The 17,770-nt window shown below is 39.3% G+C and overlaps 1 protein-coding gene across 2 annotated transcripts in view; it reads right to left on the bottom strand.

Annotated features, from left to right (window-relative positions):
* The window catches only part of tox (thymocyte selection-associated high mobility group box), a 57,699-nt gene that overhangs the window by 14,928 nt on the left and 25,001 nt on the right, over positions 1-17,770 (bottom strand). For both annotated transcript variants that reach the window (XR_008531362.1, XM_054602250.1), the window contains 2 exons: positions 10,960-11,070; positions 4,553-4,837 (listed from right to left, as the gene is read on the bottom strand). Coding sequence is in view for 1 of the 2 variants with exons in the window: in XM_054602250.1 (XP_054458225.1) it covers positions 4,553-4,837; positions 10,960-11,070 (396 nt within the window). In the remaining variant the exon portion in view is untranslated. The remainder of the gene's footprint in view (positions 1-4,552; positions 4,838-10,959; positions 11,071-17,770) is intronic.

Below are 17,770 nucleotides of genomic sequence, written 5' to 3'. Positions count from 1 at the left end.
TGAAAATGTCTTACTCAGCTAAACTAAACTAAAAGACACTCTAAAGACTTTTTTCGCAAGCCCAAATTAGCATCACAATTACTATCACAGTTAACGTGAATTACGGATGCACATTGCTAACCAAGCTAGTGTTAGCTGGAACTTAGCGATTGCCATGCTAACGGTACCAGGTGCCAGGCCTTGCTCCTTCACAGCTGCATTCTCGAGTCTAAATATGGTCACTTCAGGAAAAAAAAACCCAAGATGGCGATGACCAAAATGCCAAACTTGAGGGTTCAAAATGGTAGTCAAGTTATAGTTATTTTCTTTATCGACTAATCTGCTGATCATTTCTTGATTTATTATTTGGTCTGTCAAATGTCAGATAACACTGAAAAATGTACATCACAGTATCCAATTGTCTGATTTTAGAGAGGCAAAAGTCGAAAGACTAAAATAATCAATTTATTGTAATGTAAGACCAATAAGAGCGTCAAATATTCAGCACTTTTGCTCGGAAAATATTTTTAACAATTAATTGATTCTCAAATAACTCAATTAATATCTGCAGTGCTTTATTGTTTTTGTGGGTGACTAGTCTGATCTATTCTAACTTAAAAATGAGGAATAGATAGATAGAAATATATATTTTGAGGTATTGAGATATACATAGATGTAAAGTAAATGGTCATACTGCCTTACTGTATTGTGATGTATTTGTTCTTGGATTTTCTATCAATACATTTAGCATTTTTATGGGGTGGTGCTCTTTTCTTTGTTCATCCATGTCACAGCTCATGCAAACTTGTCAGTTTTTTTTTGTTTCAAACAAACTGCTGTTGGTAAATTAATCTAACAGGGCATGTTTAGATTCTTGTGAAATTCCTTTTGGGTTACATCGGTATCGTGACAGACAAAAGACTGTCACCCACTGTAGTTAAACATTAAACATCATGGATTATGACTTTGAACCAGGTCAGAACACCATGTAAAAAAAACAAAAAACAAAGCTCTCAAAGCTAATCGTTTTAGACATCAACCTTCATTCAGACAGGAAATAAAAAAAGAGCAGTCTAGATATTAACTGCAACTGAGTGGTCTTGCCTCTTCCTGGAATAATACACACACACACATTCACTTGAATCTTTCTAGCCCCCCCACCCCACCCCGATTAGGCCGAGCCAGGCACGGTTGCTAGGCAACCATCATTCATGGACTGGCAGTAAATTAATGTTAGTATGAGAATATAAAAGCGAGGTAGAGAGAAGCAGAGAGCGAGAGAGCGAGAGAGAGAGAGAGAGAGAGAGAGAGAGAGAAAAGGTGGGACTGAGACAGACAGAGATGGAAAATAAGATGTTCCCTTCAGGCCATTAAAATCATTATCTCCACTGTTACACTGTTAACACACAGGTTAGTCACAATCAAAGAAAAGAAAAAGAGGAATTTAATTAATAGTTAATAAAAACTGTTATTTTATGGTCCTTCTCATTCAACCAAGGTTGAGAGCTTCATCATGAGGTTTCAGACACTTCATATTACAGCAGGTAGATTCAATATGGAGATGGAGACGAGATCAAGAGTGGGAGGTGAGAAGTTTCATTCTTAATAACATGGGAGACATCTTTATTACAGATACTGACACACATATGCTTTTTTCACCCAAATGAACACTCCGTTTCTATGACAGTTGAAGTGACTACAAGTCTGTGAAGGTGAGGCTTTCATTTCTGTCGTGTATGACAGCCACATCTGAAAGTCTCTGCTCAGAGCAGGATTTTCACTTTACTGTGAAATGAAGACTTCAAATATGAGGAAAATGTCACATCGACCAGCTGCCGTGATTCAAATAACATTGCTCCGGGCAATAGCCCACTTCACACGGTTAAAACTGAAAATAATATATATATGAAAGATTAGAGTTAAAATACATCAGCTGGCTGTCAGTTCAAATCTTAAGACTCGCTGAGATCCGCAATTTTCCTCCAGTAAGTAAAGTCAAAGTATCTCCCTGAGCAAGACACAAAGTGATAGTCCATCCTGAAATTAGCACAATCCGAGGCGAGTGTTCAGAGTGTGTAGTTACTGTTCGGGAGCAGCTGGTTGGCTCTATTCATCTTCTTTTCAAGGATTTCTATTAGTGAATTTGAGTTTTTTTATCTAAACCTGCATAGAACACAAAGCTTAAGTATGTTTCTAACAAACAAACTCTCTTTGGCAGTTTTGTGAGCATCATCCTTGAGGTAATCTTCGACCTCTGATGGTGGTGCTGTTATACTGGGATACATCCACTTAAAGGCAGGGTTGGTTATCTTGAGAAACCAGTCAGAGCATGCTGCATTAAAAAAGTTATCTAACAGTGAAAACTTTGTTCAGTGTTGCCACCTGTTTTCTTATTATCTCCCAAAGACGCTAACTCTAGCCAGAAAGTCGTTATGTCGGCAACACTGACAGCCTGCCCTTCAGGCCTCCTTCCAAAGCCACTCCCCCAAATGACCATAATGAACGAAAACCAACATGTCTTTTGTTAGTACTCACAGCTGTTAAGCAAGCAGCTTTTTGAAAGCCTGTGGTGACAAGCAATGAGTGAACAGGCAGAACACTTGCAGGCAGGTAGGTAAACAGTTAGGTAGCCCGTTCAATCATTGCATTCAACAGCCACAGATACTACATTTTTTTCTTTTTCTGGTAAGTATTTGATTCATTGACTGCTGTCGGAATGTTAAGAAATTTTCAAGAAAATTATTTAAAACAATTTTTTGAAGATTACCAACCCTACCTTTAATGTGTGATAGAAAAACAAGAAGCTTAGTTAAGTTTCCAATGGGAATTAAGTAAAACATGACAACCATAAACAACTGGTAAATCCATGAAGGAGTACTGCATTTGAAATGACACCAGGCAAATATACTTAACACTCTCCTGTTATCCTGTTCTCTTAATTAATTTCTCTACCACCTGTATATCCTTTCTTTAATTTGAGTAAAATAATCTCTGCCCTCTAACTGCACTGAAACTGTACTTCTTGTCTGTTTTTTTGTGTGTAATAGGATCTTGTTCCTATTTAAATGTATTTTACTCTTCATCTTATTTTTAAATGTTTTTCAAAATGTATTTCTTTTCACTTAGTACTGTAAAGAATGCCTCTTTGAATTTGAAAGTTGATATGCACATTAACTGGCTTTTCCCACTCACTTTTACTGCCCAGGCTCAGCAGAACATTCATCAATCTTAACTTTAGAGAACATTAACATCACAATCATTCATCACCTGTCTCTTGTCTAAACAAAGATTTACAAACATTTGGTGACTGGAAAAAGTTTTGAATAAATGTAAAATAGATTTCATCTTGTGAAATAAAGCTTTGAATAAAATATAAAAAGACATAAACGATAATTCAAATTGATTTGTATATCAAATTTGTGCAAGGATGCACACTCTGCTGGAGTCTGAAAACAAACAGCCTATCTTTATTTTCATTCTTTTAGAGTCAACCTCCACCTACATTTTTCGTACTTATTGTCACTATGCAACTAACACAAGTGTGATGTGGAAACTTCAAACCTCCAGTGGGACATATATTGAATATACTCGATGTATTGAGGCATGTTCTACGTGGTCATCGGCTTCAAACTCACTTTGGCGTTCTTCTCTCGCACCAGCCCTCATGTTTTTTGCGGTAAATGTTTATACTAGGCATTGGGCTAAAAGTACACACCGATTTCAAAATAAAAAGACCTTCCAGTGACCCTGAAAAGCAGGGTCAGTCAGTCTGTCAATTATACAAATAAATAAAAAATACATACATAAATAAATAAATGAATAACATCAATGTACATATTAAATAATAACTTAAATACAAATTGGGTGAATAATTAGTCGACCTAAATAATAAAGAATTAATTTCACAAGAATTCAAGTCACAATCTGACATCGAAATCACAGTACAGCACCTCAGGGTGACACTGAGAAACTTCCTGATCAAACACATCAAAGAGTTATATCAAACGTTGTTTCAAATATGAAAAATAGCAAGATAATGATCTTATAATGCGGCATAATCTAAAATCTCCAGACATTATTTATCAGCCATATTGCCTAGCACTACTCCAGTGGGTATGCTGCACACATTAAAGGCCTTTATACACTGGGGATCGACTGATAAACAACATAATAATGCAAAATACTCGCCTTGCATTTTGATTGTGTAATATCTGTGTGAAAGTGCAAATGAATTGCAAGAAAAATGACGCCTTTTCAGCTAAGTAGGAGTCAGCAGTCAAACTTTAAAATGAACACTATTTGCATATTCATACATTCTGGGTTATTATTTTCATACACTCTTTTCTTTCAGACTAAAGACACGGTCTAATCAGAAAGTACTATTGGAAACATCTGTGTGGGTGAGCAGGGCCTCTGAACTTCAGTTGTCCTCATGTCGTGGGTTAGCAGACAAAAGGTCATGTTTTCTAATGCCAGATTTGACTGCATGCCGTACCACGTCGCTTCTATTTCCCTCATTTATTACTAAAGCAAAAATAATCACTAATATGTGTGATCATTTATGAGCACTCACCACAGACAGTGTGCTGGTCATTGGGCCGCCATCCGGACTGAAGGTGCGGCCATCTTGGTTCAACATGGCAGCTCTGTCTTGTCCGCCGGGCATGCCGGGAAGATCCATGCCCTGCAGCTGGTAGGGGTGGTGCGGAGCGGAGCCGGAGGGGGCGTCCATAGGGTGGTACGGTCCAGAGCGGGAATCGTGGGGGAGGTGGGGGGGCAGCATGTGGTCCGGCAGGGTCGGGGGAGTGATGGGCGGGATGTTGTAGTCCTCATCGCCCAAACCGCCCACTGAGTAGGACTGAAGAGAGACCGGAGAGGGGGACAATGCAATTAGAAGTCACCTGGAAAAGTACACTTTTTAAATGTTGTGTTCACTGATTAATGGGAGAGCTCGGGTGGCCAGGACCAAGTCGACTTCGGCATAGTCACAACTTGGAGTAAATCAATAAGAATTACACACGGGACTAAAAGAGACCAAAGTGTCGTGAAACATCACTGTCAGAGATAATAGATGGAAAAGATGGAAACACTGCCCATCGCCACACCCCCCCCAAAGAACGCTCAATCCAGTCTCTGTGTTGGGTCATGATGTCATTCTTCCTCAGCAGACTAATTATCACCAATGATATTCCCAGCCATAAAAGAAAAATCATTCAGCAGCAGAACAATACAGTCGTTTATGTGTACAAGCCCCCTTTTTTTTGTCTTTGAGAATAAACACCATGTGTAACAAAATATATCAACGCTAATCTGACCCGCAAAAAGAAAACCAGCACCAATGCTGATATGATAATGAATTATTCTGAGGGCCAAGACAAATGGAGAGGGAAATGGAGTGAGAGAATCATGCCAGAGAAGAAGAGTGAGAGGGTGAAAAGAGAGAGAGAGAGAGAGAGAGAGAGAGAGAGAGGCAGTGTTAGAGAAGCCCTCTCATACTAATCTGACAGAGGAGATCTTTTATGGAGACTGACAGCCTTTTCTGCTTGGCTAGCCACACCAGTCTCTCCCTCTCCTTCTCTTTGGCTCCTCATCTCTCCCCATCCCTTCTCCTTCCAGCACCCTCTTTTGCCCTCTCGCTCTTCTCCGCTCATCCTCAATTTCTCTTTCATCTCTCTCTCTCTCACTTTTTTCTACTCTATCTGGAACCCAATATGCAGCGTTGAGTTATGAGTTCCGTGACTTGTGAGCTGAGTGATGAGTTTAGAGCCGAGTATGTGACGTGTACGCTCGCTACATTAGTCTCGGCCCTTTAATAGAAAAAGTAGGAAACAGAAAATATGGGAAAATGATCACACCTTGCACCCCAATCATTATCTCCCTTTCCATTGTTGATTCAAGAGGATGTATTTCTATACACTATACACTATACACTCGGAACGTTGGAATGCATCTGATGTGTCAGCAGTACGTACAACACATCTCCTCACTTTAATGCTACTCCTTCAACCAGCAGCCACATTTGCATTCACATGCTCTTAATTCTGGTGATGTGCTCTATTTTTCTTACAGGCCGTGGTTACGCTTGTCTTTTCAATGTGACTTTTGTGATCAGATTTATTTGGTAATCAAAGGAGCTGCAGTAAAACAGTGAATGAACCATCGACTGTATATAGTAGTTGTAGCAGCTTTACAACCTCGGCATTTTGCCCGTCGCCATCTTGGATTTTTGCAACCAGTTAGCTGAAGTTAACATGATTGGACCGCGGAGGAGTGTTCTAGAGTGTACAGCTCTTGTAGTGTAAGCGACCTGTCAATCACAACGTAGCCCCGCCCTAAAGCATACCCTGCTTATTTGTCTCTAAATGGACCATCATTTACTAAATGAACATCATGCTGTATTGTAGAAGACTTGAAACTAGAGATTGCGACCATAAACTCATGTTTACAATGTTTACTGAGGGAATAAATCAAGAGAGAAGTAGAGTCATTTTCTCATAGACTTCTATACAACCAGAGGAGTCGCCCCCTGATGGACAGTAGAGAGAATGCAGGTTTAAGTCACTTCTGCATTGGCTTCACTTTTCAGCTGTTGAAATGTAAAAGAGAGAGAGAGAGAGAGAGAGAGAGAGAGAGAGAGAGAGAGAGAGAGAGAGAGAGAGAGAGAGAGAGAGAGCAGTATGACATGCAACAAAGGTCCCATAGCTGGAATAGCACTCACGATGTTGCGGTTATATGGCATATGTACTGTAACAGGCAGCTACCAAGGTGCTCCCACATCACAGTCTTACATGAGTAACGAGGTTCGAGGTGCCACAGGCATATTTTATGATACTGCTGCAGCGCATTTTGAAGGCTGCAAATGCAATGATTCTCAGCAACGTGGTAGGTGGAGGTGCCGACACATAGATGTACAGATAGATACAGACTTTATTAATCCAAAAAGGAAATTCTCTCTTCACTTCTGAGATTTCTTTCCGTGTAGGGGTGTGGAGATGACTTGAAGCAGGTTTGTGATTGTGTGTCAATGTATTCGAATCTCTGACAGCCTTCTGATGGCATCACTTCCTCTATACTCCGTAGTTTATTTTGAGTCAAAACTACGTACAACATCCTGCTGCTGTAAATACTAAATAGAGTAACTCATCTGCGAGTGAAAGTAGTCCCCCACAAATGCAATTTCGTTTTTTAGAACCGTTGCTTAAATATATATTGTTATAAAACAATACATCTGTGAGCTATAAGATGTGTGTCTTCGGTAAGAACCAATGGGCTGGAGGCCAAGTTTTTTCATGGTATTTGTTGAAAATAAGAAAAATATAGAATAACAACAGCCTTATCTTTTAAGTATATATATATATATATTCCAACAACAAATCACATCACAAAGAACTTAATAATTTATTTAAAAGGACAGTTCAGCCAATTATTATTGCTCTTCCAGAGGTAAGCGAAAAACTGACTGGTGCAGCAGATCACAGATAGCAGGATTTTTTGTGTCAAGTTCTAAAAACAATGAATATAACACCTCCCATAATGCAACTCAAAAGCATATATTGTTTTCTCTGTGACTTGTAAATTGACATTGAAATTGAAGTAGAATCTGTTACATAATAACTGTTAAAGGGATCCTAAACAGACATCGGGACATGTAACTTTATCTTCTAAATTAGGAATGCACCCTGTATTTTCACTGTTGTCCCTTTCCAAGTAGTACCGCTGCAACTATAACCAGGCTCTAGCAATTTATTTATAGTTCTACACAGCCTCCCTAAACATACTGTATGCAAACTGTAGGTCATTTCAACCATCATCATCATCAGCATCAGGGCTACAAGAACACAGACTGTTAGATCCTATGGATGCTTTTGATTTAGTAGATCTCACAGATTATCTGTAAAGTTCTCATGTCCCAAACATGTCTGAATTTTATAATCTACTGAATACCTCCTTGGGAAATGTAATCACTGCTAAAATCTTTGTGTTGAAATTTAAGTACTGCTGAAGTTATAGCACTGGACTGTTTTACTATAAAAAACCATCAATCTGAATTCATGCAGTCCCGTCTGCTCAATAAAAAGAACAACTTCATGTACCCAATATATATATAAAAATAAAATAAAACGGGTTGCTCAAATTAGCTTTTTCTGATTCAGGTCCTAAAATTCAGGATGTGCAATCTGGGATTTTCAGTCAAGGATAAGCAATCGAGTGGTTGCTTATAGACCGTTTTCAACAGAATTGCATTGCTAGGCGACAGCTACGCTCCATTTTGACTTCCTGTTAGCTAACTGCAAAGTTGTCTAGAAGATTCAAATCTTTAGGCCCATTATTTACTTCCATACAATTACACCTATGATTATGTGCTACCCAACTACTATCTGGTCACTTAAAGCACATGTATGTAGTGCTTATCAAAATATTGCTTTATTACACATTAATAAGGGTCAGCTGTAAATGAAGCCATTTATTTCTTTGCGTTCTTGTTCAGTCACCCACCAAGTTCTTTAGTCTTATTCTGGGATCAAGAATCTAGTTCTAACTTTCTCCTGCTACGTGTTTTTTTTTTGTCATGTGTATCCAACATTCTACTTACTACACCGTGTTTATCTGGTCCTTATAAACCAACGAGTCCTACAGGCTGTTTCTCAGACACAGTGTCCTGTTGGAGCTCAGAGCTCAGCATAAATTACACTCTGTCTGTTGTCTGTCTGCCTCTCTCTCTCTCTCTTTCCCCCCCTCCCCTCGTCTACTCTCTCTATCATTTCTTCAAGTTCTGAATAAATTACTCCTCTCTCTCTCTCTCTCTTTCTCGCTCTCTGCTCTTCCATTCATGTCAGTACAATAGCCTGTTCCCTGTGCTCTGGGAGCTTCTACAGAGACTAATGTAGTCAAGATTAAAGTCCTTTCACACATGTTGTGTTCACATTACACACTTACTCACAACTCCATGTTCATGACTGTTTCATACAATATGAAAAAACACATTATGTCCGTTGGACATGAGTTATGTGTGACTATTAACATCAGTTTCTGTAGGCGATTTGTGATTTAATGTCTCTAGGAGGGGCTGGCATGTTAAGATATCTAATGGCTGTTAAATTAGATTAGGTTAGAATTGTCTAAAATGTTAATGTATTTTAACTTCTGCATTTTAAGGGAATATTTATGCACAAAATGTGCATATCAATCTCTTACTATTAACTTGTTATGAGGAAAGCTGGTATATTTAATTTCATCTGCAAAAAGGTAATTTGAGAAGTCTGGGCATATTTCTCTACATGCTGCACGCTCTTCTTTTTGTGTGTTATATTGTGTTACGTACAATAGCTGTGTGGCTGATGATTTGAATTTCATCTTACAGAGTAACGTCTGTCTACTTAAACAGCTTCATGTTTTCAGGAAACATATGAGCATTGTGATGCCTTGTACAGTAAAATGGCATTTTATATGAGCGCTGAGTATGCATGTTTTTGGAGGATATAATGATTCGGCAGCAGAGCACATCTTTCATGTGAATTATAACTGTGATTTGTGCTTGGCACAAATGAGTTGTGCCTCATGGCACAACCACAAAATCAGACTAGAAAATTGCTCTTTTGCCAAAGCTCACAAACCTTTTAGAAATGCTCATGCATTGGTCATGGAACTGGATTTAAAGCCAAAGTTATACTTTTGCAGGGGGTGATGTAAATTTCGTCGTCAGAGAGTGTTTGCGTAGGCTCTCAGCGGATGTCCATGTAACGGCGATTATGTGTTGTGGCCACTACCTGTGCATGTGTGGAACGCGTCCCAAAAGTGGACAGTATAAACAGAAATAATACTCGTCCGTTGTGTCAGAAGCTGTTAGTGTTCGCATCCGTTGGAGAGAATAACCGAGGCTTTACTCAATCAGACTACAGATACTCCACTAGAGGAGCTGTTGAGTCATTATAAAACTAGTTATATAAACGTTAGCCTGCCCCACCCACAGGAAAGGAAAGTAACACTGCATACACACATACAGGGCCCTATTTAAACTATCTATATAGCGTGGTCTAAATGTCCAACTCCACTTTTGCTAGTTAAACAGATTAGCGTGTAATCTGGCCGCAAAGTAAGGCGTAAAGGGTTTACTTAGTCCCTTCATTATAATCAGGTGTGTTTTGGCCGAACATGAATTTAAGTGTCATCTCCCATTCCCTTTAAAAGCCTGCAGCGTTTTTAATGTTGGATTATAAAGGCTTAACGCAAGCAAATGTGGATTAAAGCAGAATATTGCATGAGATAAAAACATGTTGTGAATTTTGAAAATGATTAAATCAATATCTTTTCAATAAATTCAGACTTTTGGACTTAAATACGCTCTGGAGTTATTGGAAATGCTTGGATCAGAGTCATAATAAATCCTATGCGGCCACTGCTGGGGTTAGTGTGGCTTGATCTTAATCTGCAACTGTGCAGAAATTCTGGTTTTCACTGTGGTAAACCGTTTGCTCTTAGACTTGCCGAACACAAAGGGAGGCACACAACTTTATTAATGGGGCGGTCTAGCAGCAATCTAACAGAACCATAAATGACATTTATTAAAAACATTTTTTTCTCCATTCTATTAGGGTGATGAAGTCCTAAAATATGAGGACAGATGTGCGAAAATAGAAGTGTCCAAAGTAAAACAATGACATGTGGTACAGCCCTAACTGTGGACAGCAGCTTATTTAAAACTTCATCTCTAAACTGCTGTCACCTAAATGTTCCTTACCTATACAGCAGGTGGTGCAGGTTGGACTAGAACTGCAAGTCCTGTTCTGAATGATACTGGCTGAACCTGCTTTTATGCATTTAATCAATGTTCGTTTTTATATAACTGACACTGTTGGTGTATGTGTGCCCATTTAAGCTCAGTGTTTATGTGTGAGTTTCAGTGTTATAAAATCATCAGATAGATTAGATTGTGTTGACCCGGACAGTGTTGCGTTTGTGTGTGTGTATGTGTGCATTTACCCAGGGCAGACGGTGTGAGTCGGCCATGTGTGTGTCCCTCCTCCAGTGCTGGGAGGGCTGGTTGGGTGGCGTCACCTTGCTGAGAGGGTGAGGGGGCTGTGGCACACGAAACTGTGGGAAAAATAACAAAGACAAACAACGGTTCAAATAGTCGTGGGGGCCAGGAAAGGGTCAAAGGTCAAATGAAAAGGTCACTAAGAGGAACAAGGACAAAGCAAGAGGGCGGGAGAGGGAGAGAGAGATGCTATGCAAGCCCTCACACACACACACACACACACACACACACACGCACACACACGCACAGGTCAAAATGATATTTTATCTTTATGGTTGGCTGATACTGCTTTTACTTAAACACCACCTAACAGCTACAACTGAACGGAGTTGGCAGAAAGAAAGAGCGAGAAGTAAAACGAGAGTCGGAGAGCTATTTAGAGAGAGAATGAGATAAGAGGGAGAGGCTGTAAATAAATTGCTTGTTCACTCCCTCCACAGCTAATCCCTGATAAGAAAAGGTTACATGGAGAACTGTACAGCTGCAATGGAGGAAGAAAGACAAACAAACAGAAACATCATGAGCACAAAACAACACTGGCACAAACAGGTCAGTTAGCTCATACAGTGGGTACGGAAAGTATTCAGACCCCTTTAAATTTTTCACTCTTTGTTTCATTGCAGCCATTTGCTAAAATCGAAAAAGTTCATTTTTTTTCGCATTAATGTACACTCAGCAACCCATCTTGACAGAAAAAAACAGAAATGTAGAAATTTTTGCAAATTTATTAAAAAAGAAAAACTGAAATATCACATGGTCATAAGTATTCAGACCCTTTGCTGTGACACTCATATTTAACTCACATGCTGTCCATTTCTTCTGATCCTCCTTGAGATGGTTCTACTCCTTCATTGGAGTCCAGCTGTGTTTAATTAAACTGATTGGACTTGATTAGGAAAGGCACACACCTGTCTATATAAGACCTTACAGCTCACAGTGCATGTCAGAACAAATGAGAATCATGAGGTCGAAGGAACTGCCCAAGGAGCTCAGAGACAGAATTGTGGCAAGGCACAGATCTGGCCAAGGTTACAAAAGAATTTCTGCAGCACTCAAGGTTCCTAAGAGCACAGTGGCCTCCATAATCCTTAAATGGAAGAAGTATGGGATGACCAGAACTCTTCCTAGACCTGGCCGTCCAGCCAAACTGAGCAATCGTGGGAGAAGAGCCTTGGTGAGAGAGGTAAAGAAGAACCCAAAGATCACTGTGGCTGAGCTCCAGAGATGCAGTAGGGAGATGGGAGAAAGTTCCACAAAGTCAACTATCACTGCAGCCCTCCACCAGTCGGGGCTTTATGGCAGAGTGGCCCGACGGAAGCCTCTCCTCAGTGCAAGACATATGAAAGCCCGCATAGAGTTTGCCAAAAAACACATGGAGGACTCCCAAACTATGAGAAATAAGATTCTCTGGTCTGATGAGACCAAGATTGAACTTTTGGCGTTAATTCTAAGCGGTATGTGTGGAGAAAACCAGGCACTGCTCATCACCTGCCCAATACAATCCCAACAGTGAAACATGGTGGTGGCAGCATCATGCTATGGGGGTGTTTTTCAGCTGCAGGGACAGGACGACTGGTTGCAATTGAAGGAAAGATGAATGCGGCCAAGTACAGAGATATCCTGGAAGAAAACCTCCTCCAGAGTGCTCAGGACCTCAGACTGGGCCGAAGGTTCACCTTCCAACAAGACAATGACCCGAAGCACACAGCTAAAATAACAAAGGAGTGGCTTCGGAACAAGTCTGTGACCATTCTTGACTGGCCCAGCCAGAGCCCTGACCTAAACCCAATTGAGCATCTCTGGAGAGACCTGAAAATGGCTGTCCACCAACGTTCACCATCCAACCTGACAGAACTGGAGAGGATCTGCAAGGAAGAATGGCAGAGGATCCCCAAATCCAGGTGTGAGAAACTTGTTGCATCATTCCCAAGAAGACTCATGGCTGTACTAGCTCAAAAGGGTGCTTCTACTCAATACTGAGCAAAGGGTCTGAATACTTATGACCATGTGATATTTCAGTTTTTCTTTTTTAATAAATTTGCAAAAATTTCTACATTTCTGGTTTTTTCTGTCAAGATGGGTTGCTGAGTGTACATTAATGCGAAAAAAAATGAACTTTTTCGATTTTAGCAAATGGCTGCAATGAAACAAAGGGTGAAAAATTTAAAGGGGTCTGAATACTTTCCGTACCCACTGTATATGACTTTAGTGTACATTTTTAAAAATGTTCAAATGTAAATATTTATATGTTGTCTTAAGAACATCTCTGGAAGAGCTCGCCTGTAGAACTCAGATGTTCCGTTTAATCTGCACAATGTTCAGTGAGCAACACTGAAAATGTGTAAATTGATGACTGTGAAATGAGTGCTTTTCCAGAATAAAAGAATGATCACAGTTTCCTTTTTTTACACCAATATGCTGGACCTGCACACATATTAATATATCCATACAGTCGCCTCCCACTATAAGCACAATCTCTGAGCAGCTCTATTAAGCTGAGTAGACACTAAATTGATTAAAGGACATTTTCAATATTTGGGAAATATGGTTATTGACATCTGTTCCAAGAATCATATGACAAGATCAATACATATCTGCCCATTATGAACCTGGAGCCAGTTGTTGGTTAGCTAAGCTTAGGTTAGCTTAAAGACTGCTAACAGGGTTGTGTCCAGGACTCCAGGAAATCCAGAGCTGGTGTTATAGGAAAATCGAAAAGCATCCAAGAGTTGTTTGTAAGCCCCCCACCAATAGTATCTCTTTAATAATCCAATCATTATAACTACTGTAAACATATAATTATCTAAATTTGATAACGATATTAACGCCTTTTTTCATGTCCTTAAATTTAGAACTTGATTCCTTGTGTAGGACAAACAATTTGTGGACTCTGAAAACAAGATGTTTTTTGTAAGAGTGCCCCCCCAAAGAAATTTCTTACATAAGAGAAGAACAAAAATACAAAAAACTACAGAATCCAAGACATAAGGGGGTACTAACAAAATAAGAACAAGTTGTGAATACAATTCAAGGGAATTTGTTCTTATATCGCCTCCTGCATGAGGCCCATCGGTTCACTCTCCCCTGCTTCAGGGTGAGATCAGTAACATCACACACTGCTGCTTCATTTACGATTCCAAAAAATGACAAGAGTGAAGGGTCAGACTGGACTAAAATTGGTCGCATTCATCACAACAACCTCTGACTTCATGGAAGCAAAAATACTTCAATAATACAGCCATGAATTCTTATTCCACACACACACCTCCCCGTCTTCTTATGGCACAGCAATATGAATAAAACATCAAATCATGGATGCCCATACCCACAATATTCTCTACACTGTACTCTATGAATAATGCATATCTGCTGGTGTTTCTTATTAATATGGGCTTTGCTGGGGCGGTGAGGTAATTCTGTGCTAACAAACACATCTCCAGGCCTCTGGAAACTCCTCAGTGAAAGCAGTTACACCCACAGCCGGATAAAAAGCTGTGTTTGCTGCATAGCGCTGTTCCGGGACTGTTGCTTAGGAATCTGAAAACAGCTGATCTTTAATACCTTGGTCATCGCGCTGAGGTGACGTAACGCGACAGCTGTACACACACCATAAACCTTGAATCGCTCACGCGATGCAATGGTCGCAATGTTCTTTGGTGGAAATTTCCACCCGTGTGTCCATTCTCTACACAGTTCATCCTGTTTAGCATCTCGAGGTGGCTGGAGACCTAATCAGCACTAATTTGGGATTATTAGGAACAGTTTCAAGGACATTTCTTGTATAAAAAATAATATATATTATAAAAATTCAAGCTCTGGCAAAATATATATATACAAATTTATGAATCCTACGATTACCTATTTAATTTAGAATACCATTTAACATATATACTAGTCAATGTGTCTCAGCGAAAGTCCTCTTTTCAGTTTAGCAGCTTCGCTACATTTTTTATGTTGAATTAAAGGCAGATTAGGAGGCTGAAGTCTGTAAAAAGGCCCAGCTCAGTCTTTAGCTTATAGGACGGGCCTGTTCTATCGGTAGACCCATCACAGCCTACAGAAGCGGAGTGCTCTGCTGTGTGGGGGCGGCTGTGGCGTAGTGGAGAGCAAGGTTGTTCTCCATTCAGAGGATCGGTGGTTCAATACCCGGCTTCGGCAGTCGATGTGTCCTTGGGCAAGACACTTAACCCCAAGTTGCTCCTGAAGGCTTGCCATCGGTGTGGACTGGATGTTGCATGAATGTTAGTTAGAGTCTGATGGTGGCACCTTGCATGGTAGCCTGTCATCAGTGTGTGAATGGGTGAATGATATGTAATATACTACTGACTGTAAGTCGCTTTGGATAAAAGCGTCTGCTAAATGACTGTAATGTAATGTAATGTGTGGAGAGAGAGAGAGATACTGGTAGAGAGAGATAGAGAGTGTTGTTGGTTACTGTTATTGCCACTTGTTATGGTTTTATATATTTTTTGTTTCTGAACTTTCTGATTTGCCTGGGTCAGATATCAGAGCAAAAATAAAAATAGGTAGAATATATATATATTTTTTCAAGGGCTACAGGAATGAGTCAGCATTTTTTGCTCTGCCTGTTCCTTGGTCTTGAAGTCAATGCGTTTTGAATATCTTTTTTAGATTTTTAGATAAGGTCTGTGGTTAACAGAAACTGAAGAGATTTTAATGTTTTGTTCTACGACATAAAATACTGCATTCCACTCTGGTGAATTTAAAGCTTTAAAAACATTTTAAAAGAGAGAGTTGCTAACAAGTGGCTAAATGAGACGACCTCACATCATCAGGCTGAACAGTAGTCTTCCTTCACAACCCCCGTGGTGCTACTTATGGTATAGTTTGTTTACAGCCTAACATTAGCTTTTTTACTTTTGCCGATAACATTCACTCTTCAGAAATCATAAAAGTGGTGTTCATTTTGGAAGATTATTTTGCTGAACAAAACGTATAAGTATCATAAACTTGTGTTTGCCACAGAGTTTATGTTTTACAATAATCCAAAGGGGAAATAGTTCGATTCTAACTTTCTGTCGGATTACAAAAATATCGTCACTTTTACTTCAAAAGTGAAACAATAAAAATGACATTCTTTACTACATCTATTTGCATTTGTTTAAAATGTGTCTTCACTAAAGCTTAAAAAAAAAGTGTTTTTAATTGGCTGCTGAAAATGTCTGGCCTATGTACATTCCTAGGTTCTAAAATGTTAAACGATTCTGTAAATGAATAGCCTAGTGTTACGAGTGTGGGACCTAAACTGTGAAAGAGAAGGGAAATTCTTTCTTTGAACTGCAGCCATTGAGTCAGAAGAGTCAGAACTAAAGCTGTGGTGTGCATGGCTCATGCCGTGTTTGAACTGATCAGGGACCAGATTATTATTTTAGTGTGACTTTAGCTGGTGTGAACATGAAGACAAAGGGAGGCAGACCGTGGATCAGAAAACCAGAGGGTGAGTGGACATTTCAACAGACTGCTCATGGACTTAGTTTCATATGAGAGGACGAGTGAAGGTCACATGACCGTCTTGGAGGAGAGACGGATGCATTTACACTTTTTCAACATCTGGCTGGAATGAGTCTCAGATTTCAATCTGTCTTGAACGCTTCTTGGATGCATTTACACTAAGCTTTGTTCAACATCATTTCTGACTGACATATTGGCCAGTGTGCAGCATAGGATTTGGGTTCAGAACATAAAAAAATATTAATTATTAATACAAAAACAAAACATAGTTATGAATAATAATGTTGTTGATCAAATCCGGGTCAAATAGAAAAGCTTTAAGCAAATTTTCCCTATTCTTTATATTTTGTCAAACCTTTGTCAAAAAGAAACGGTAAAAGAAACAAAAACTAAAAGTGTAAGTCACAAGATTTGAGTCAAGAATTGAAGTGATTATTGACATTTTTCAAGGCAAACAATAGTTAATTCCATAAGATAAGATAAGATAATCCTTTATTAGTCCCGCAGCGGGGAAATTTGCAGGCTTACAGCATGTAATCTATTATCATTTTATTAAGCAAATTAATTCTAATTCAAACATCACAAATAAAATAACTACTTTTAACGGCAGAATTGCTTTCCATAAGTAACTCCTTTGTCCATCCACACATACTGTTCAATAACTGTACACAGTGCTTCAGTCTTTGTGTTAGAAAAGAGGAAGTGTAGACACAGAGAATCACTGCGATGCTGTCTGAGCATCAGGTTGAGTGCAGTAAGTGATATTGATTTGTGGAACAGGATGGGAAGAAAGTTGGTTTGAAGCAACTAGAAATAACTGTGAAGACTGAAATAGCTAAAGGTGAGCTCAAAGACACAGCGGGTCATGATCCGATGATCATGAAGACAGCATCAATAAACACCGTCTGTAAACTAATATCATTAATGCACTACACTGTAAATGAATCTGAACATGGGCATAATGGCAGCGGTGTTTTTCTCCTCTCCGCTAATACTCTGCCGGCGGGTTTCAAAGACATGTTTTCTTTTTTTTTTTAATTACCAAAATTACATCATTCATCATCGCCAGAAACTGTAAAAACAGAAATGATCGTTTGTTTTACAAATAACCAATGGTTTTTGAAAAAATAATTTGAGACGAATGCCATCATCAGGAAGAATAGAGAATCTAGAGCTTGAAATAGTTCTATTTCATCAAATAACTTTATTCTACATGACTCGTTTAAAATTGTGTCAAAAATAAATGTTTGTTCTAACCAGACTCTGTAAAAAAAAAAACATTAA

The sequence above is a fragment of the Anoplopoma fimbria genome, chromosome 8 (genome assembly GCF_027596085.1).
Source record: "Anoplopoma fimbria isolate UVic2021 breed Golden Eagle Sablefish chromosome 8, Afim_UVic_2022, whole genome shotgun sequence".
NCBI lineage: Eukaryota > Metazoa > Chordata > Actinopteri > Perciformes > Anoplopomatidae > Anoplopoma > Anoplopoma fimbria.
Note: the sequence above shows the minus strand (reverse complement) of the source record. Positions and strands in the feature narration are given on the sequence as shown.